Source organism: Chroicocephalus ridibundus, chromosome 1 (genome assembly GCF_963924245.1).
Source record: "Chroicocephalus ridibundus chromosome 1, bChrRid1.1, whole genome shotgun sequence".
NCBI classification, from domain to species: Eukaryota; Metazoa; Chordata; class Aves; order Charadriiformes; family Laridae; genus Chroicocephalus; species Chroicocephalus ridibundus.
In genome coordinates, this window is record NC_086284.1 from 3,746,805 (window position 1) to 3,769,401 (window position 22,597).

A 22,597-nucleotide genomic window follows, 5' to 3' on the forward strand; every position below is an offset into this window, starting at 1 on the left:
GGAAAGATGATGGAACAGCTCGTTCTGGGCGTCATCTCAAGGCATGTGGAGGAAAAGAAAGCTATCAGAAGTACTCAGCATGGATTCACCAAGGGGAAATCATGTCTGACTAATCTGATAGCCTTCTGTGATGGCATGACTAGATGGATAGATGAGGGGAGGGCGGTAGATGTGGTCTGCCTTGACTTAAGCAAGGCGTTCGACAGGGTCTCCCACAGCATCCTCATAGGGAAGCTTAGGAAGAGTGGGCTTGATGAGTGGACAGTAAGGTGGATAGATAACTGGTTGAAGGACAGAGCTCAGAGGGTCGTGATCAGGGGCACAGAGTCTAGTTGGAGGTCAGTGAGGAGTGGTGTTCCCCAGGGGTCAGTACTGGGTCCAGTCCTGTTCAATATATTCATCAGTGACCTGGACTAGGGGATAGAGTGCACCCTCAGCAAGTTTGCTGATGACACAAAGCTGGGGGGGGGCGGCTGACACACCGGAAGGCTGTGCCGCCATCCAGAGAGACCTGGACAGGCTGGAGGGTTGGGCAAAGAGGAACCTTATGAAATTCAACAAGGGCAAGTGTAGGGTGCTGCACCTGGGGAGGAGTAACCCCATGCACCAGGACAGGTTGGGGCTGACCTGCTGGAGCGCAGCTCAGCTGAAAGAGACCTGGGAGTCCTGGGGGACAGCAGGGTGACCATGAGCCAGCAATGTGCCCTTGTGGCCAAAAAGGCCAATGGCATCCTGGGGTGCATCAAGAGGAGCGTGGCCAGCAGGTCAAGGGAGGTCATCCTCCCCCTCTGCTCTGCCTTGGTGAGGCCGCACCTGGAGTGCTGTGTCCAGTTCTGGGCTCCCCGGTTCAAGAGGGACAGGGAACTGCTGGAGAGGGGACAGCAAAGGGCTACCAAGATGATTAGGGGATTGGAACATCTCTCTTATGAAGAAAGGCTGAAGGATTTGGGTCTCTTCAGTCTGGAAAAAAGACGACTGAGGGAGGATCTTATCAACACTTAGAAATACTTAAAGGGTGGTGTCAGGAGGATGGGGCCAGGCTCTCTTCAGTGGTGCCCAGGGACAGGACAAGAGATAACGGGCACAAACTTGAGCATAGGAAGTTCCACCTAAACATGAGGAGGAACTTCTTTCCTGTGAGGGTGGCAGAGCCCTGGCACAGGCTGCCCAGAGAGGTGGTGGAGTCTCCGTCTCTGGAGACATTCCAAACCCGCCTGGAGGCGTTCCTGTGCCACCTGCTCTGGGTGGCCCTGCTCTGGCAGGGGGTTGGACTAGATGATCTCCAGAGGGCGCTTCCAACCCTATGACTCTATGATCATCAGGAAGTCAAGTGTAAAACCACAGAGTCGGGCTTAATTACTTCTGTATTAACTTACAAACGTGCTGAAGGCCGTTCTCTTAAAGTACAGCCAAATGGTCCAGCAGGTTTGCCCTGAGAAACCTGGATGGAGCTGAAAGTAGATTCCAAAGTGTTAATGAAGGGAAGAACTAGAGAATGTGAACTCGCAAAAGCAGCGCTGGAGCAAGCCACAGGGAGGAAAAAAAAAAAAAATCTCCTTTACAGCACTCAGCCCCATCTGCTTTTAGGACTAATAATTCTTGAATATACACCACAAGGGAAACAAAACTTTTCACCATTCAGACCCATAAAGTGAGCATAAAAGTTGTGTATTTAATTCAGTGGGGTGTTTTCTTCCCAGACTTGCCTAGTTCTGGACTAAAAAAAAAGGAGAAATCAAATTATTGTTATCTTCTGGAAGATACAGAGCTAGGAGAGTTATAATCACTGCAAAAGAATTTAAAGAAGAAGAGTTTAATGTTCTCCAAAACTTTTAATGTTATAATACCTTTGTGGAACTGTATTCCTTTGCATAAGCTGGAACCGTGCTCCCCTACGTACCCTTGAGAGCCCTCGTGCCAAGTCCTTCAGCAGAAGGGTGGTTTGACCCTCGTATTGGAGAAACCTACCCAAAACAGCCTGAAGGACGTTACCGTGTGTGTTCTTTGCCATTGCGCGAAAGCCATCTGTAGGTCTGTTCTTTGACAAATTCCCTAATCGGCTTCTCCTGTTTCCCATCTCAGCAAAGGCAGATGAGGGAGAGGTACATCGGGCTCTGCCTGGCTCCGGTTCTCCTGACGGATGGTTGCAGCACAGCCAGGAAACTCTTTCAGGAGGCTACGGCTGTCTCTTCTGTATGACCTCTGGATACAGCGCACAGTAAAGTTTAAAAGCAGCCGTTTCCTTCAACTATCGCACACCGAGTAGCTCTGAAAAGAGTCGTCTTTCATCCCTCCATTAAAAAAAAAATAATAAATAAATAAGCTGGAGAGAAGAGGTACCTGGAAGGCCTTGTCTTTCTCCACCGGCTCTCAGACTTAATCGGGCTCGAACCACAACTCTGATTTTTAGGCAGAGGCTTGCCCAGAGTCCCCCAGAAAGCTCGCAGCGCAGCTGGAAGCGGAAGGCGGGTTCCTGACTGTTGGGTGAGCGGTTCCCTTGGAAGGGTCTCTCCTCCTCAGAGCCCCGGCGCCCTTCGCTGAGGCTTTGCTCCATCTGGGGGTGACGGAGTAAAAAATAAAAAGTTACTGCAGTGTAAAAAAACCAAAACAAACCCAAAAAACCCAAAACCAAACCAACCAACAAAGCTACAAAAACACACCTCTCTGCATAATTAGACCTTTACAAATGATTTATATTACATCTCTGGAAGTAACTGGGGGAAGGGTTTTTTAGTGTGTGTGTGTGTGTGTGTGTAAACCCGAAAATAATATATATGTAAAAGGCAGGACGGATTGCTGTGTTTATTGTATCGTTCTCTTTCTCCTCAGGCTTATTCCTGAGCTCCTTCTATATAATCCTGTTCTTCCCTTTTAATCCCACGTGTTGAGGGGAAAAAGTATTGTTGTGAGATACGTGTATCTGTGTAGGTGGATGTGTTGGAGAAGCGTTTGGCTGTTGACTCGCGAAGGCGTAGTACAAAACCTCGTCCCTTCCCTGGGCTCCCTTTCATCTGAAAGATGCGGAGAAAAGACGCTAAAACACTGTTCATCCTGAAACAGGAAAGTGCAGGAAGAGATTTATTCCATTCACCAACAAGGAAACGCTTCTCCGTTTTAGCAAGCAGACCAAGGCATCTTTAATATCCCTCAGGAAAAAAAAGAAAAAATTTATCAATCTTTTGTGCTAGTGTCTAATCTCCTGTTCATCCTTATTACTTCCGACAGCGTGTCCGTGTGCTGGGGAGGGGACCCTGAGGACTCTGAAGGGCAGTGTCACTGCTGGAAGTTCTGGCCCCTTCCTGCATCGACAGCTTTTCTCCTGCGCTGGGACCAGACGCCCAGTTTGTTTCAGAGCCACCCACGAGAGTTCCTGGCTCTTGTGACAAAACAAATGTAAAAGCTAACCAAACACTTGCAAACGTCACTTCTGAAGTCCAGGTGGTGGAAAAGGTGGATTGAATAGCTCAGTTCCAGGCTTCTACTTTGAACGATAGTGATCAGGCTTTTGTTTTCCTTCACAAGAAAACAGTAAAGACTTTTGGTGTCTCTCGGGACAAAACCACGTGGAACAGAAGTTGGGTGAGGCAGAAAGAAAAACCCCTTACGCTTGAGCAGCGCAGCTTGGCAGTCCAAAGAAACAACCCATAGAAATAAATAAGTTCTTACCTTCACAGTGGTTTTGAAAGGCACCTCTCCGATCCGATTAGAAGGGGGATGGAGTCTTCCTTCTCCAATCTCTGTTCCGCGAGCTCAGGCACAGCAGGCTGGGAAGAGGAAAGTGGTTTGCAGTGATGGCCTCAAGCGTGTACCACATTCAGACACCACCTGCTGAACCCACAGCGGCTGCGGCACTGGGAGAACTTCTTAATACATGCTGCTGAATTATTTAAAGCGCGTGTAATTACATATATTCATTTATAGCCTTAAAGATTGGAGCCAGGGCAAGAGCAGTCACAAAGCTCGTGCTGGAGAGATTTAGCCATCCCACCCACCTGGTCTAGTCTGGCTTCCTGAAGCCCAAACAACAACGATCCCACCAGCGCCGTGGAACAACCAGAATGCAGTTTGGGGCAGGTCAGAACAGCAGCAGTTTGTGACCACAGCTGCGGGAGAAACGACAGAGCAGCAGAGTGCCAACCCTGCCCAAAGCGGGCCCTGACAGGGCTTACGTACCTTTAGGTTGTACGACTCATTCTTCACCAAACCGCGTCAGGTAAGCGAGCAGGACTAGAGAAAAGTGCAAGGAAGAGTGGTAACGTGTGGATTACTTCCCAGAGGGAAGCTCTGGATAGCCAGATAAAGAAGCTCTACATGGTACCTCTTTTTATTTTTATTTAAACAAATAATTCACTCCTTTGTTAATTAAGTCATGCTGATGCAGTGAGGCTGTTAGGTCACGCTGACATGTATTTCTTAACTCGCCATTAGGACCAACATTAGGACCAACATAGGCCTTGCAAAGGCCTATGAAGTGTTAATTATTTTACTTCCACACCAGGCAGACGCTTCCTTAGAAGCGTGAGAACCTGCGCAATGACCACCAGCAGCCTCCGGTGCTGCGTCACAACTTAACGATGCTTTAACTCCAGCTTCCATTTGGTCCCTCTGTCTTCTTCTGCTCCCACTTGTGACTTCCTCAGCTCTGTGAGGCATCTGCCACCTGGGTGACAAACCTACTGCACCCTACAGCAGGGGCTGACAGGTCACATGGAATGGTCCTAATGACCCATTTGAGGAGGGAGTTCAGCCCGGGCCTCACTGCTGACTGCCCTCCGCGCTGCTTCTCCACAATCAGATGGCCTGCAACTGTGTCTTCGAGGAAATTAATTCCTTGGTTGAGCAGGAAACCAAGTAGCTGAAGGTTTGGCCCTGTTACATGGCTTCTGGGAAACAACTCAGAGCTCTGTCCGTACGTTACCTGGCATGTGATTAATTTTACTTTTCACGAGCAGTTCTTATTCAGGTTTTCTGGGTCTCGTCTGTCTGCTGTTTTTCTCCTCTTGTGGCCCCGAGGTCGAGCTCATGCTCTTTGACATGACTCTCTCCGATGGGGTCCTCAGCTGTTAACGCGCGGGGAGAAATTGTCCATTTTAAGGCTGAGGTGTGAAGACAGGAAATGTCATGGAGCAGTCTCCAAGGCGTCAAACGAGTGTGTTTCCATTCTCATGACAGTTGTTCCTAAGGGTTTTACTTGATAAAGGAATCCTTAAAGGCTTTGTTCCTCAGCCACTCAACCCAACAGAAATTTTTGTTTTCATGCCAGTGGTCCTAATTCTTAGCAAGTCCCAGTCCTTAGCTATGGAAAGTAGTTTACAAAAACATGATATATTCAAAAGAGTATTTGTGATCAAGCTAATCTAGGTCTAGTGAGCGGGAAGGCCAACTGGAGCGATCCCCCCTACAAGATGCCCGGACACGACTGGCTGAAGCCGTCGCAGCAGCTGGAATCGCGGTCCTGGCGAAGAGCCATCCTGTTGGGCCAGGGAGGAGCCAGTTGGAAGAGAAGATGAGAAGAAGAAGAGAAGAACGAATGCCCTCAGCACAGCAAGCTGCTCCCCCGTCCTCTGGCTCGGGCTGAGACCTTCTCCCTCCTGCCAAGCCTGAGAGACAAAAATCACATCCTAGGCGCTGTGAAACCGAGATTTACACGACGTCTTCAATAGCTTCAAAACTCAGCATCACCTGGGGGGAGAAAACAGGCTATTTTTCATAACGTCTGAAAATGCTCAGGCGGTACCTGGGTCCCGCGTGTACTCTTTGCCCTCTGAGCCTCGTATTCTGCCGTTATTTTCTTCCTCTTCCCCCAGGCAGCGGCTGCCAGGACTGCTCCTGCAGGCTGCCCCACAGCGCGATTCTCCATCTCCCGGAAGGGCACAGGAATGCCGACAGCCCAGAGGATTAGTCTCCTTTTGGGATGGGGGCAAAGGGTTTTATTAACACCTGCCTTCCTTACCTTTGTCTTCAGCCTTTGTCAGCACTGGTTAGCTTCACCCGCAGAAAGAAAAAAAACCAACCTCCTACTGTGGTCAATGATCCAAATGAGCTACAAACCCTGCGAGTTTCTGTCCCCTGGCAGCGTAGCAGTTATCCAGGTACGACAGGCTCACGCATTTCATGTGCACGTGGACCTGGAAAACCATGATGTAAAAAGGGAGTAACTCGTATCCGTTACAGAAAGATCCAATAGCAGCAACTGAACATAGCACTGAACACACCTATAAGGATTCTTTTAAGGATCAACATCAATCTTACTAAATTTTTTTTACAATTAAGGGTGACACTATAAATACCATAATTCATAGAATGTGCCTGTATTGCTGTGATGTAACAGTCAAGAATCATAGAATCTTCTGGTTGGAAAGGACCTTTGAGATCGTAGAGTCCAACCATACAAGAGCTGGGGGGGGTCAGTTTTAGGTTTTGTTTCAAGTATTTTTTTGCTGTCCACATCCTCCCAGGAGCTTCTCCAAACTTCAGGCAGACTCCTAAAAACACACACTGGGAAGAGTCTGAGCGAGGCCAGAACAAGTTAGTTTTAAAGCTGATGCTCACGGCGGGGGACCTGCTTATGCTGCACAAGGCAGATCTACAGGAAAACGACGTGTCATCTGCTCTTTTCTTTCAATGCAAGAAATCCCGAGCTGTAAAGTGCAGCTCTGGTTCCAGACACCCAAGTCCAGGTCAGGAGGCCCAGATCTAGGCCCCTTCAGTGCCAAATTACCCATAAAAATGAATCCGGTTGTGGTTCTGGGGAGCACGAGATGGTTGAATCATCCTTTGCCCTGTCAAGCACCATCCTTTCACCTCAAAGCAAGAGCTCCTTTGTGGTCACTCCCCTCTGAGCTTCGCTGGCCTCTGGGAACACTTCAAAGCGTTGAACAAAGCTCAGACACATGGACACCATCAAGAAGGAGTTCAGAGAGCATTTGGACATCTCTCTCCTCCCTCTCACAAAACGGGGCTAGACCCTGAACGTTGATCTCGTGACAAAAAGAGCAGGTTCATTCAAATCAAGGAACAAAGTAGTCCTCCACTTCTGGAATGGTTCTTTCAGTTACCGAACAGGTCTGGGCACTGGAAGACAATTCCAGAGGAAAACGAAGCAGACTTCAAGGTTCTTAAGGAAGCTACGCACACAGATCCTCCTGTAACTCCTCGTGACACACACTCAAAACTTTCCAGAGTTCACACCCATCGCACCACGTCCAAGAGAAACATCTCACACAATCACAAAAGCACCATGTTCCCCTCCACCCCGTGTTCTCTCAGGAGGCTCACCTGAGGACCCTCTTCTCTTGATTTTCTCCCTTGGTCCTTCCTTCGTATCAGCTGCCTTTACTTTCACACAGGACCCCTGCGAGGAAGGGCTGGAAGAAGCCCTGTGAGCATGAAACAGCGTCTCGGTGAGGATTCACATGAGAATGACACACAGAGACGCTCAAACAGGTCATAAAAACAACTAAGACCGTTCCTTCCCATCTGTCCTACTCTTAGGCCCTTTTGAAGACTGGAACTCGGCCGACTTGTTCACGGAAATCAGCATTACTCCCGGTGATACTATTTTTCCCCCTGCCTTGGCTAGTCCAGTTGTGAAGAGTTGGCTGGGAGATGCCAGAGACCTTGCAGAGTCTCTTTTGGAGAAGCAATTTTTATTTCACAGAGTCTGGGATCCCTGTACTGACCCTGCCTACACAAATTCAAGTTTCAAGGGTGCATCAAGAAGAGCGTGGCCAGCAGGTCGAGGGAGGTCATCCTCCCCCTCTACTCTGCCCTGGTGAGGCCGCATCTGGAGTACTGTGTCCAGTTCTGGGCTCCCTGGTTCAAGAGGGACAGGGAACTGCTGGAAAGGGTGCAGCGGAGGGCTACAAAGATGATGAGGGGATTGGAACACCTCTCTTATGAGGAAAGGCTGAGGGAATTGGGTCTCTTCAGTCTGGAAAAAAGACGGCTGAGGGGGGATCTTATCAACACTTATAAATACTTAAAGGGTGGGTGTCAGGAGGATGGGGCCAGGCTCTTTTCAGTGGTTCCCAGGGACAGGACAAGAGGCAATGGGCACAAACTGGAACATAGGAAGTTCCACCTAAACATGAGGAGGAACTTCTTTACCCTGAGGGTGGCAGAGCACTGGCACAGGCTGCCCAGAGAGGTGGTGGAGTCTCCAACTCTGGAGACATTCAAAACCCACCTGGACATGTTCCTGTGTAACCTGCTCTAGGTGACCCTGCTCTGGCAGTGGGGTTGGACTAGATGATCTCCAGAGGTCCCTTCCAACCCTATGATTCTATGATTCTCATATTCAGTCCCCAAACATTCCTCTGGGGAAGTCCGTGACCAATTAAGAAAGAGGGCTGGACTTCCCAGACCGAGAAGTGAAATTCCTTTTTGCCACAAGTGATGAACATTTCCTACAGCCATCCCCAGATGACGTTTCTCCTCAGAAGAAAACAAATATCCCCCGTGAGAGAGAGGGAAACACCCCCACTGTCGGCAGAATTTGGTATTCAGCAGACAAAGCTGTTCCTTCACTGCGGCAGTTCTAGGGCCACTGTGCCGCCTGGAGCATTACACAGCGGAAGCTACCTTCATCCTGCCAAACCGAAGGGCCAGCGGCTTCTTTCAACCCCTCCAGAAGAACGTAGAACAATGTTCCTTGTTTTGATGGAGACGCTTTTGTTGGAAGTTCCGAGTAGAATCACAGTGTCCTGGTTTCAGCTGGGATAGAGTTGATTTTCTTCTTAGTGACGAATTAACCCCATCCCAGCCGCAACCAGGACACACAGGCAAGTTCAGAGGAGACCAAGGGAGGCTCACAGGACAGTCAAACCACGCTCCAGTTCACTGCAATGAGCTTCTTAAAGCAGAACGTAATGGCTTCCTCTCAAACAACGGAAACTACACCCCACAAAGAGCTGCAACATTTTGATGTAACCCATTTTCCTCACGGAAAAAGTCTTCCAGATACTAAGAACCATAATGCTTTATTGTTCTCCCCTTCCCCATCATTCTTCATACCATAATTAGAGAAAGCTGAAGAGAAAGACAAATTCGTCAGATACCTCCGGTGTCAATGATGCAGCAGCTCGCGTCTCACTGAACAGTCCGGGGCTGCAAAGTACAAATCTACGACTCTCATTGGGCCCATACGGGCCGTTCCAAAGCTATTTGACTTGCAGCAGGGAAAGAATCCCCGGAGATTTCTCCTCTTTACACTTCCATCCAGGAAAAGTTAAAGACAGGTACCCCGAGACCAGGCTCAATGGCGCGTTCACACCAAAGAGCGGGAAATACTGTTGTACCATTTATACGAGCTGGGGCCAGGAATATCGGTGGTCCACAAAATGAAAGAACTTACAGGGTAAGCAGCAGCAGGAAAACCATCAGCATATCCTCAGTTGCCTGATCTTCCTTCATAGCGAGGGAAAGAAGGAAAAACGGCATTTATTTTGTTTACAACTAAACACCCCAAAACATCACGAGGAGCATGAAACGGCGCTGCCGTTTTTCATCTTGTAATTTCATCCGCTTTAAATGCGGTTTCAAGAGTATTTCTACGCACGCGCACGGAACACTGATTTCTTGTGGCAGCCAAGTACTTCAATTAAAAAAACCACAACACGCAGGCAAGTAGTTTTCATGGATTTTAATTTTAAATAATTTTCAAGAGTAATACAAAAGTTACAAGTTTGTCTATTCAGACTAATCGTTGATTCCCCCCCCCCCCCAAAATTCTTCAGCGGAGTTACTTGCTGTGTCTTTCAGGTAACACTGTTTAGAAAGCGCTTCCAATGACATAATTTATGTTTTCCAGAAGAGAGGGTTCTGTGTCAGACGTCTCTGGAAGTTCTCATACCTAGACACAAAAAACAAAACCCAAAAGCTGCTGCAAATAAAATGGCTTTAATCTATGCAGAGAAGACACCAAGTGACATCTACACCACACCAGGAAGCCAGTAAATCCCAAATCCCCCTCTCTGGTTCCGTATCAAGAACACTCACAGTGAGACTTGTGTATTTCAACAACACTATGGATTCCATTAAAGTGGCATCCCAGAGGATGCTCATTCAAGCTTAGTAAAATTGTAAGTGAATTAAAAGCGGCTATTTTGTGCACAACATTTTTGTGGCTAGAAAGTCAAAGTTCAGGCAGGTAGAAGTGCGCCTCTGAGGCTGCCCATCATCCTAGTAATCACAGAACTGCCTAAGGTGGAAGGGACCTTTTAGACCATCAAGCCCAACCATCAACCTAACGCTGACAAAACCCATCACTAAACCACGCTTCTAAGCACCGCGTCTGCCCAGCTTTTAAATACCTCCATGGACGGTGCCTCAACCACTTCCCTGGGCAGCCTGTTCCAATGCCTGACAACCCTTTTGGTATACAAATTTTTCCTAAGATCCATCCTAAACCTCCCCTGGCACAACTTGAGGCCGTTTCCTCTTGTCCCATCGCCTGTTCCTTGGGAGAAGAGCCCGACCCCCCCTGGCTACCCCCTCCTTTCAGGGAGCTGCAGAGAGCGAGAAGGTCTCCCCTCAGCCTCCTCTTCTCCAGGCTGAACACCCCCAGCTCCCTCAGCCGCTCCTCACCAGACTTGTGCTCCAGACCCCTCACCAGCTCCGTTGCCCTTCTCTGGACCCGCTCCAGTCCCTCAATGTCTTTTTTGTGGCGAGGGGCTCAAAACTGGACACAGCCCTCAAGGTGGGGCCTCACCAGTGCCGAGTACAGGGGGATGATCACTTCCCAGTCCTGCTGGCCACACTGTTCCTGACACAGGCCACTGCTGGCTCATATTCAGCTAGCTGTCAACCAACATCCCCAGGTCCTTTTCTGACGGGCAGCTCTCCAGCCACTCTGCCCCAAGACAGGTATTTTCCAGAAGAAAACCCAGCAAAACCAAACCAAGAAAACCCTCACGCCATTTAGGGATAAAATGTAAAATTGGGAAAAACAAGGTAATGCCACGGCTTTTGAATCCAATTCAGCTGTCCCTGTACTACCTCTTCGGTGCGCAAAGCCACTTCTCAGTTCCCAGGACAGTGGACATGAGCTCGACAGGCTCAGGCGGGCTCGCACAGGGAGCACAGCCTGCAATTCCGGATGGCTTGGTGGCAGGCTGTGTGTCACCTGCTCACAGGGAAGGGCGAGGGGACTGCAGACAATTCTGCGCTCAAGGCTGCGCATCGACTGGCCTTGCAGTTCTAATAGTAACCTTGAGACGAAGTCGTCCCCATTATTTTTCCACCCTTACCAAATAATTCTAACTTCTGCCTTTACTATATACAGTAACGTTGGGTAAAAATCTAACAAGGAAAAGGAATTCTCTAACAAATAATGGAATCCAGTATGCACGCGCATACATGCTGTCCTAATTTCACTTTCCATACTCACAGAAACAAGCAAACCACAAACAAACTGAGTATCAGAATTCATTATTGACCTACAGAAGAAATAGGGAAAGTATATGATTTCCGTGACTTCCAGAAAAAAAACAAAAACAAAAAACCAGCTTACAGGCTTTGAGATACAAAAGCCTAAAAACCCCTTTCAATCCCCACAAGCCCAAGCTGTAAGGTATCAAAAGGTACTGCCAATGAAACAAAGAAAAACAACAAAAAAACCAGGTTGTTCTACATCTCATAGCTCCTAACCCAACTTAAAAGATAAAAGAGACTCTAAAGGGTTTTAAACCCACTCAAGTTAGAAAAAGGCTTATTTAGGAATGAATTTCTAAGCCAGACTATTGGATTTCCCTTCCAGCCAGCTCATTGCAGAGACCTAGGATACTCTACAAGTTACAAGCTATAATTAAACACATCATGACGACTCACAAACATACAAACAGAGCCGAAAAGTGCTGGTTTTCTGTGACTGTAATCCCATTAATACATTTCTATACACCAATGGGTTTTACTAGAGTTATGCCTCACTTCACGAAACTGTTCTGAACAACAGTCAGAAGCGAATCCAGCATCAGCCAGGCAATGCCCAGCCATTACCCCGCTTCTTTAGCCTGTCTTCCCTTCGATTTCTCTCATCAAAGACCTTACCCACATATGTTTACAGAGCGTGTAGAGTCACCTTCCAAATAGATCTGCATCATCACACTCCCAAAGAAAACTTATTATTTACATTAACTGCGTACTCATGAGATCTGTACTAGTGATAAAACTGTATTCAGACAGCCCAAAATACTGTTTTAAAAAGGGTTTAGGTTAATATCGTAGAGGCTAAAGAGGGCTAAACTGATAAACTGCAGCAAAGAATTTTTTTCAGACATCCTAAAGGACTGCCCGCCGTTCACAATTTATCTCCAGACTACACGGTCTTTCCCCATCAACAGCTATTTCTTAAACCAGTCCCTGGAAAACAACCCAGAGACTTTTGTATTTGTGCTCAAGGGTCTTGGTGACAGAACCCAGTCAACTAGGAACATGATTTCTCCATCTCTCACATATTCTTAAGCAACATAATTATGCTGGAACTACGTCTAGGAAGAGACCAAGCATAACAAATCGGCAAGTATCAGTGTGGCTCCAGAGCATCTGCATAATCAGCAACTCCACATGTGTCAAGGGCGACCTTTCTAGAAGCAAAAAATTCATAGGCTTTTTATCAATTTCCTAATAAAAAATTGGTATGAAGATGCTGACAAACACGAAAAACAGTGGGGAGAACATCTCTATACTTGAGATAAGTAACAAACGCTCTTAAACATTTTTGCGTCATCTCGCTGAATAGCATGACAGCAGTTCAACACTCAGAGATCAGCTGGTTTAATGCCTAGAAAAAAGAACGCTTGTCCCTAGAGATCATTGCCATTACCATTTCAGAACTACGTTTGCAGGAATGAAAGCTTCCGAAGGATTTGGGGTCATCTGTGCCTGAGTAACAGCAAACGAGGAAGCAAAGTTATAGAAGTTATCCAACATCTTCTGAGTGAACTGAAATAAAATATAAAAAAAGAGAGAGAGAAATTTTAACTAAGTTGTTTTTTCAATTTGATTTTTTTTTGGTGCAAAAGTTTAGCTGATACACAACTCCTATATGAAATAAAGTTAACGTTGCCATCGACGGACAAAGAAAGTGGATATAGTAGGTCTGAGGATGTCTGGTTTAAATTGATCAAAACATCCGAACTCTCAGTCTTGCCCTCAGATCCATCCAGCACCCAGAAATCATTTTCAGAGTCTTTATTCACCCTCTCCCTGCCCCATTTCATCCAACTGGACAAACAGCTTTGGGAAGAACATTTTCTTCTTGTGACAAAGCAGCGATGCAACGACAAGAGCTGTCCCTCTCCTCCAAATCAAACCAACCATCAGAAGGTCAACGCTGCCATTCCAGCTCCTGGCAAACCACCAGTCGCTAAAGCAGCTGAAAAGTCCGCAACCCGCCTCGTTACAACTTGTCAGACTCCAGGGACAGGGAAACTTCCTTTAGCTTTCACCACAGGAGGGCTGCTACCCTGGCACCCTCTGCCACGAGGTCTTGCTGGGGAAAACGTGAAAAAGATACATCGGAAACTCCTAAACTATAGGAATAAGGAAGCAAAAGAGTGAAAGAGAGGCCAAGAAGCAGTAAGCCCTGTGTGCAGAGGATGAGGCTGTAGCACATTCCCAGCCAGTCTGCAAAGAGATAAGCCTATAGTACCTCCTTTCCCCTATTCTTTTTATTTTAAGAAAAAACGTGCCTTGTTTTGGTGGGAGAACAAACTATTTTAGCAGACAGTGAAATGACGGAGGAAGACAGAGCCTGGGGCAATATATGCACACTCGGGCTTCCCTCCACCGGCGCTGACAAAAGGAGCGGAAGAACTGATGTCCCAGAAGCCTACCCTCGGCGTCACCCCACGGCCAGGCAGAACGTTCTCTGGTTTTGTCCCACTCTTTTCCGTACAACTTTTTAATAATATAACACTATATATATATAAAAATATATATAGACAATCATAAAGCCTCATAAAACTTACTAAAAATGTAGTGGGAGAGCAACCCCTTAACTTAGAGTAGCAACAGATGATTTTGCCTTTTAAAAAAAAACAACTTTTATTGCTATAACGTAGTGGTTCCAAAGAGATGACACCAAGTGTTAAAAGCCATTAGTCATTCACAAACACACTCCAGTCATATCCCCTTCCTCTGCCGTCTACTCCCTCAAAGGTTTTCTTCAACTATGACTTTACACATTTTCTCTGTAAGAGTAACTACTGCTACAACCTTCGGCTCAACTGCCTTCCTTGAAAGCAATATACAATTTCAGTTAAGATGCGACTCTTTTAATAGAGAAAACCACCGAACTGGAAATAACATTTGTTAAGAAAAGCCATGCAATTATTAGGTGGGGTTCTTTTTTTCTGCTTTATATATTATTGTCAGAAAACTCCACCAGCTACCTTGCAAATGACCCCAAGCCGCATGTTATTACCTCATGACCCAACTACCGCGGTTACAAAAATTGGTGGAATCAGAAACGTTATTTAGATGTTGTTTGTCGCTCTGAACTCCAGAAAAGCTCAGTTAACTGTACTACACAAAAATAGCTGTTGGTCAACTCCTAGTCACGATAACTTTCTCCACGAGACATCACCTATTTGGAGCTTATACACCCATGTATATAAACTGCCAAAGGGCATCAGCTACGCTATCAGGATTACTCTTCAACTACCACTCTACCGCAGCAAGCGTCTGTAAGGAAAGCGAGCAAGAAAAAAGGAAAAGCCTCAAGCAAAGCCTCACCAACTGCTGAGATGTTAAAAGGTAATGCCAGAGCCGTCACTGTTAGGGAAATCAAGATCTGCCATGCAGATCTGCCTTGCCTTCAACTGCTGTTAGATGGCCAAGTAACTGCCAGTGTTGGCTGAGGATTTCCAGAGGTTTGAGCTAACAAAACGGGCTAAAAAATGGCAGTGTTGCAGCCCAAGGCCTGGTCCACAGGGAAAGAGCTAGGAAAAAAAATAAATAACTTTTTACTATGGGAGAGGCCACGATTCTGTAGTTCTGCAGAACTGCATCAGAAGGATTTCTCATGGGTCAGTGGTACACTTGAACATCTATCTGCATCCATGCCCATGCCTGCCTTGACGTTGAGTCAATTTTTGACCATCCCTGCAAGTCTGTGCTCTGGACTTCCAGCACCTACAAATCACCAAAGATCCACTGTCTCTTACACACATTTAGTCACAGCTGCTTCTATAAGGAATTATCATAAATATTTTTACAGTAGAGTGACACAGACGAGTGAGTCTATTGGCCTGATTCCACTGAGCACACAAAATCCAACCCTTTACAGGAGACACAGTTTTCCAGTGTAAGAAAAAAGTAGTTTCAAAATATCAAAGCATCCAGCCAAATGATATGGCAATTATTAGGATGGTTACAATCCTATAGCCACCCATAGCAGCTTTGTTTTTTTTAATTAGTTCTTCAGAGGCTAAATTCTTAAGACTTCAGTAGTATGGAGAATTTTTGAAAACAGAATGTCCAAACTACCTCTGTGAACGAATCTACTGATGACACAGCAGCACTGGCAACAGGAGTTTGCTGGGCCAGGTTCTCCAGCAGTTCCACCGAGATTCCAATTTGGGCCGCTGTTGGCGTCTGAGGGAGGTTCATGGCACCAAAGGGATGTTGACTTCCCTTCCCTGAAAGCATCAAACAGCACACATTAGATCTGGCACACGTGTAAAGACTGTGTTACTTAAATTACCGTGTTTCTTCTGTACAAGGTACTCCTCAACTCCCACCAGAGATCTCCCTACCTCAGAAATACATGGAAATCACACAGTCCGAGCACAGACAAAAGTACACACAAGCACAACAGATGAAGCAGTGCGGTAGGTACATTTAAAAAAACACATCACATCTTAAGGGAAGTTCTAAGAAACGGAAAAATACCATTTTAAAGCTCCCTATGAAGTAAATGGATTCAACAAGAAATACGATCTGTGAGTGAAAGCCAGCAGAACCTCTCTCTATAGGACCAAGCCTTTAATTCATATTGAAACAATTGCAGAAAAACAGGAAGCGCAGCACTGCTGCGGAGTTGTTTGATTCACTCAGGTGAACCAGGTGCTTGCGAACCTGTTTGTGCACTGAAAAATAGAGAATGTTACTTCAAGATCACTCTGACTCAAAGCCATCCCTGCGGGGGTCTCGTCTGAACTGCCCCAAACCAGCAACAGCAGCAAAGGTCAAAGGAGCAGCCACGGAACAGAAAGGCCTCTGACTTTGCAAGAGCCACAGAGGAAAGAGTGAATCAGGCAGAAAAACGCCCCCAGGTTGCACACCGCTCACACAGGCATCGTCCCAGCCCTCTGCCATCACTTATGACCTTTTGCAACCAAGTATTAACCAGTGCTTTTAGTCCCAGCTTCAGCTGGGGTCTCTGCAGACAAGGACGGGCATCTAGAACCACTTAAATCACACACTTAAACCAATTGCTTTGTCAGCATCCAAAAAGGAAAATACAGGAAAAAGGTCTGGGGACCACAATGCTATTAGTAAGCAAATACTAATATTCCACCTAAGTCGAACAAACGCAATAGACAAGCACCGTCTTAACACAGACATGATGTTTCGGTAGCACGCTCTGGCCTCTTACTAGCAGGAGAAAGCAAAGCTCATCGCGAACCATCCTACAGACCAGTCAACGCGATCTTGAGCTGCAGGAAAGACTGACTGAAATCTAAAGCACCACCTGACTTATTTCCGTGGTCAAAGTCTCAGTCAGCAAAACCAGCACAAGTTTGTGAAGCGGAACTGGGGCTCAAAGACATAAGATCTCAGAAACCTGACCGTTCCTCTGCAGAGACACAAAGCATTACCAAAAAGAAGCCAACAGCCAACCCATACGGAAAGCATGTTTGAAAACCCAGTACCTTCTTCAACTGAAGTCAAGTGTCACTCCTCACTTCAGATCTACAACTGCAATGCAGTGCTACGTTTAAGAGTATTTCAGAGTTACTTCAACACAAGGCCAGTACGAAGAGAGTTCATCTCCTGATGTGCTATTTTGAAGCGTTTTTGTGAAATGCCATTGCTGTATGATCTCAAACTTTACTGTAGATAGCTGCTTGCTTGATAAAGGTAAGACTTACACATCTTGTCACATCTTCACCTGAGAAGCTGACATCTACAATAAAAGTATAACATCCTCAAGCAACAGGCTCCATCAAAATCCATCACTACTTTAGAAAGACATTCATGATCTAAATAATAAAATGCGACCATTCTGTCACTGCATGCAACCCCATGGAACCACTCTCCTGGAAAAATGTCTGCCTAAAAGGCTGAGAGAAAAGCATCCCCTGCCATCCTTACACCAACTGAAACATGCTGCACCTTTTCGCTGCTGGGCTCTTGCAATTAGCATTCCAAAACGTAGAAATACAGAGAACACATGTGTGAGCCAACACGGGCAGGATGCAGGAACAACCACAAAACCACGGATGAAATGCAAAGAGCAAATTTAATCTCGATACCTCACGAACTAGGGGATCTCTGAAGCAGCACCCGGGCAGACAAACACAAGGGGGAACGCAGGCACCACGTAACTCAGTCCTTGCTAGAGGGCATTACGAGCCTGCCATTGTTGCCTGTGTATCAGGGATTCATGCAGGCGCAGTTTACCACTGTGCTTTGATCTTTCCGGCAGCAAGGCAGGAATCTCAAGCATGTTCGATAGGATGCCTCTGAGTCTATCACAGGCCTATGTCTTCTGATCACAGATGTTCTACTTGTCAAGCACACAAGACTAAGCAACGATTAGTACGATATATGTGGTTTTTCTACACCCCAGCTGCAAGTCACATGACTCACTGAGCAACAGGCAAGTCACACACATCACAAAGCCTGTACAGTTCCAGGGCATTTCGGACACTAAAGATAAACTTAACATAAGGGTTACAAATGATACATTCAACCTTTCCTGAAGTCTGTGTAATAAAACGCTACACCACTTCAGCTGGCCACTCACGTCCACATACGAAACACGCTGGTCCTCTTCATCACGCAAGAAAGATACTCAGCTACAACCAGTCTTTCATGGGGAGCTGACAAACAGGGATGCACATTTCTTCCTCTCAACAAGGGATTAAGTTGAAGCAAACACAGCACTCCACAATATTTTTACTCTGCGGCACAGCCATTAACACAACTATGTAACATCCCCAGCAAGCAAGCTGATGTCACAAAATACGTTGCATCCATGTCAGAAAAATTTACCTGTTTTCTCATAATTTTTAATGTATGTATTCCTAACAGAACCTAACAAAAAGCTGACATAATCTAGCCATTTTTAAAAGCTCTCCACGCTGTTCCAGCTCACAAAAGTAACAGGCAGCCTCTTTATTACACTAAGTTTTGTAAAGCCAGCATCAACTTCATGTTGCTATTAATTCTCCAAATTAGCCCTCAGCATTCTATGATTCTCAAATTAGCCTGCATTTACCAACACAGAAATATCTGTGCAACCTCCGTGTTTCTCATAAGCCTCACCTACAGGTTCACTTGCCACCTGCAACATCCCCAGAACAAGTGACGAGGCTGAAAACACCTTGACAGCAGAGCCACTCAGCTTTAAGCTGCTGTTTATCATGAATGGAGCCTCAATAGCCAAGCTACAAACATAATCGCCCCATACGTACACAGGGGATAAAACTCTAGTTCAATTTCTTTATTCAATCTCTTTGTGGAACAGCACTGCTACCTGCTACGCTGAATCAGGAGCCATCCGAGCACCCCAACGTTTCTTGAAGGACATGCCATTGACATTTGTCCTCTTCTTCCTCGTTCATTTCACAGAAACATATGGCCTGTTCAAAAAATTTGCCTGAGGTAGTCAAATCCAAAAGGCAGATTTCAACAGTCAGCAACGTCTCTCAATGATTCCAGCTCGCTCTTATCCCCTCCCAGCTCTTTGGTCTCCCCTTCTAAAGCCTCATAGTCTCCTCCATCATACAATTGTTTATGGTCATGGAAACTAAGGCTGTGTAGCTTATATTGACTCTACAGTCGGAGAGACGCTGTAGACAACAATGGGACCAGTGGAGGCCTCTGTTGTTCAGATCAAGCACAGCACTACCTCACAGCACTGCAAATGCATTCGACCACGGCACAGACCTCTTCCTCCAGAGCAGCCCTTACTTGGAAGTTATGGCTAATCATGCAAAAAGCACCTGAAAATGAGTTTTCCTATGAAGCTGTCTGAAAGCATACATAATACAGCAAGTCTTTCAAGCATGAGAAACATCCTGTGAAAGCTGGCAAAAGAACCAGCGATACACTTCACTGTTTCACATCAACACAACTTTGGAATATACAAAAACATGCCCCCCAAACCCTTCCTGTGGCTGTTATATCTTCTGAAGAAAGCACCAATTTTTAAGGAACATATGTGATCAGAATCCATTTTGCTCTGCACGTTGAGAGTCCTTATGTCACGTCACGCTACCATGCAAGACTGATTCAAAAGAACACATGCCACGTTACGAATTAATACATTTTATCACAGCAACCTCAACGCTTACCTAGAGATTTGAGTCAAGGCTGTAGACTACACTGAAGCCTATAAAAGATGTGTATTACTTTATACCATAACACTTGAAGCTGCTTGACTGACATATCTGTCCCTTTAATAAGGCAAAGGTGTGCCATTGGGGCACTTCATAATTTTTATAACATGCATGGAAAAAAACCCACATATTTAGGAAAACATACCTGCACCTACTTCAGGTAGCACCAGTATTCTCTGACTCCCATATCAGTCACGCTTCTCTGACTCGGGTCTATATTAAAAATACTACAACATTTGGAAAGCTGCTTTCCAGTGACGACACCCTCTACTGGACAATTATAAAGTGCAGCCGCACCCGGATGGGAAGTGCCTATCTCAAATCACTGCGTCAGACTTTACTCATTACAAAACCTGTCTCTGTGCTATAAAGAATACAACGACTTGACAGGGGAAGCTGAAAGAAAACGTTGCAGGCTTGTCTAGACAAATGCCTAAATCCCATGGTATGGAAGTTACAGAGTCATTCTTCCCCAGGTTATCAATGCAGAAGCACTGGAACACATGCCAAGCCTGCTCAAAGGAACTTCCAGATCAACACCACATACAAGAGAAGATGAACGAGAAACTTTGCTGGGAACATCAACGTACAGACAGACTTCATAAAGCTGACAGACTGCTTCTAGTTCCACATGTGCTCAGGACTGCCTGAAAACACAGAGTGATCTGCCTTTTCAAGTAGTTTTTTGTTCAAAACCACCTTCAAACATTTATCCCCTCATGCATGCAGGAACACAGCTGTTTCACTGACTGCGACGTTTTACCAGTCTTACCCGATTTCAGACCAGAAATTTTGAAGATGGCACTTGGCTTCTCATTAGTCACAAACCCCAGCAGCTGCCACACTGCCATCCCACTCTGGTCTGGATAACAAAAATAGACAGATCCTCCCATTCCTTCCGGAAATGGTATCGTTCCCAGCATGAAGACCACTACATGGTTGATGTTTTCATAGTCCGGTAAATCAAATACAAATTTGTCTTCAGCCACTTGTTGGGGGGCTGCTTGTACCTAGAGAGAACAAAACCTTTATTAGTATTACTATGTTTTTCATTTTTGACTGTAACTGTGAATTTCCTTTTACAGAAATACACCTACAGTGGAACATAACAAAAAAGTGAGGAACGTACTAACCTAAATAGCAAATAGCCAGATAAGAGTCAAACACAGCAGAAGAACAACTGCAAAAAATATTACTGAAAAGGCACAACAGTCTTGTTCTACCTGCACTGAACATATATCCCACCCGGGACTACAGGATGAGAATACCTTCGCTCCCCATGTGCGTAGGAGGAAAATAGGGTGCAGAAGAGGTTGCCAAGTCTATAAGCAGTGGCTGTTGACCACCTGGCTGGCACAACCCCAGGATCATGGAAACCTGTTCACATAGGAAATACAATAGACCTTGAGACAGGCAGCACAAGGATGGCTAAATGCCAGAGCAACAGATACCCTCCTCGTTACCCGAAATGACACATCCTTGCAGCCAACACACAATCTAGCCTTAAAAAGCTTCTTTTAAGCCCGCAGCTTGTCTCTGAGCAGCCCGAGCCTCTCCATGAAGAGAGGATGTTGGCTGCCTCCGGGCAGCGAGGCTCTACAACGCCGCTGCCTCTGGGGATGAGGGGCAGGAGCCAGCCGAGGGGCCGGGCGGGCCTGACGAGGACGGCGAGGTCCCCCCGCCGCCTGGGGAAGGGCGAGCCCCGCGGGGCGGCCCTGCGGCAGCTCCACCCCGGCCCCGAGCGGGTTGAGGGCCCCGCCCGCGGCCCGGGCAGCGCTCACCAGCCTGCCCGCCACCAGGCAGCCGAACATGGCGGCGGCCGCCGAACCCCCTCAGACGCTTCGCTGCTCCGGAGCCGCCATGAGAGCCGTCTCCCGGAAATCAACACGCCAGGGACGCAGAGTCACTTCCGGAGCGCGGGCGCCGGGGGCGGGGAGGCGCCACGGGACTACAACTCCCGCGGTGCAAGGCGCGCCCGTGCAGAGGGCGGGGCCGGGCGGGGCGGCGCGGGGGCTGACGGGAGATGTAGTTCGCGTCGCGTCACCGAATGACGGTCCTGGGCGGGAAAGGGAGAGATGTCCTCAGTTTGTTTTAAGGATCCCAGAATGAGTAGCCTTGCTTAAGCTGAGCCTCCCGGGGGGACTGTTGAAAGGAAGATAGCGCGGTTGGATGTTTAAAGTAGGAGTGGCACCCCCTGTACTTTGTTTTCCTCTGTAATTTTGGAGCAAGTGGCATAGAAAGGAAGCGGTGAAAGCAGGAGGAGCCCTTGTTTTTTACTTAAAGGCCCCTAGACTCTCCTCTGCAGGTGTATGTTTGTGGGGGAATGGACCACACTTTCTGCCACACCATTTCATACACAGGCGTGTTGTCACGGATGGAGTAATACGCCTCAGTCGTAAGAGAGAAGCAGCAATATATTTATCGATATAGAACAATGATTTAACGAAGTTTGATAGTAGATGCGACAGTTTTAACAAGATTCAATGGCAAGGCACGCTTGGTTATTTACTGCATAGAGGACACAGTGAGACAGAGCTCTCAGGGAGACCCCCCTGTCGAGTCAAGGTTTCATAAAGGACCCCTCTGCTTTCTAAACCTCTCAGAGAGGAGTCTGGGTACAGCTGGATCCAATCCTAGTCCCAGACTCGGTCAATGGTTTACGTCTAAATTATATGTGCACAATCAATGCTTTATGTCACTCAGATAAGAATTTCAAAGTTTAGCATACTATGAAGCACTTACCAAGGATCTATTGTGGTAAGGAATCTCTTAACCTCAAGGAGTAATCTTGAGAGGTGTCCCTACTCACAGGGAGATCCTGGCGTGCAGCCCACTGCTGTTCAGGAGAGCTCCAAAGGCTCTTGGGCTGTTCACTATTTACGAGGGCAAGATGATTGACTTATAGTCATATTTGCATATTGACCACAGTACCCGTATTGTGGTTAGGCTGGCGCATTGCTCGAGTTAGCCTTTGGCTGTTGTGTTGTTATCTGTCTCCCTGAAACTACCTTTGAGCCCCGGATGCT

At 46.7% G+C, this 22,597-nt stretch overlaps 1 protein-coding gene across 2 annotated transcripts; it reads right to left on the reverse strand.

The window, feature by feature from the left end:
- Positions 1-9,628: 9,628 nt before the first annotated feature.
- On the reverse strand, positions 9,629-21,480 carry HIKESHI (heat shock protein nuclear import factor hikeshi). 2 transcript variants are annotated; one of them, XM_063326324.1, is made up of 6 exons: positions 21,353-21,474; positions 20,840-20,948; positions 20,344-20,581; positions 15,490-15,641; positions 12,824-12,942; positions 9,629-9,853 (listed from the first exon to the last, which is right to left on the reverse strand). In XM_063326324.1, the coding sequence occupies exons 3-6, from the start codon at positions 20,492-20,494 to the stop codon at positions 9,799-9,801; spliced, it is 477 nt and encodes a 158-aa protein (XP_063182394.1). In that variant the 5' UTR covers positions 20,495-20,581; positions 20,840-20,948; positions 21,353-21,474; the 3' UTR covers positions 9,629-9,798. The 2 variants fall into 2 exon arrangements, with proteins under 2 accessions (XP_063182394.1, XP_063182386.1); XM_063326316.1 differs by lacking the exon at positions 20,840-20,948 and having other exon boundaries at positions 21,353-21,480.
- Between the last annotated feature and the right edge of the window lie 1,117 nt (positions 21,481-22,597).

Bases quoted from the DNA above. Each gene is read 5' to 3' on its own strand.
- HIKESHI (XM_063326316.1), bottom strand. From the start codon at position 21,382: ATGTTCGGCTGCCTGGTGGCGGGCAGGCTG. The intron at 12,943-15,489 runs GTAGTTTGGACA...ATTTTATTTCAG, and splicing joins CAGTAGATTCGTTCACAGAG to TTCACTCAGAAGATGTTGGA. The intron at 9,854-12,823 runs GTAATGGCAATG...TTTTGTGTCTAG, and splicing joins GCAAACGTAGTTCTGAAATG to GTATGAGAACTTCCAGAGAC.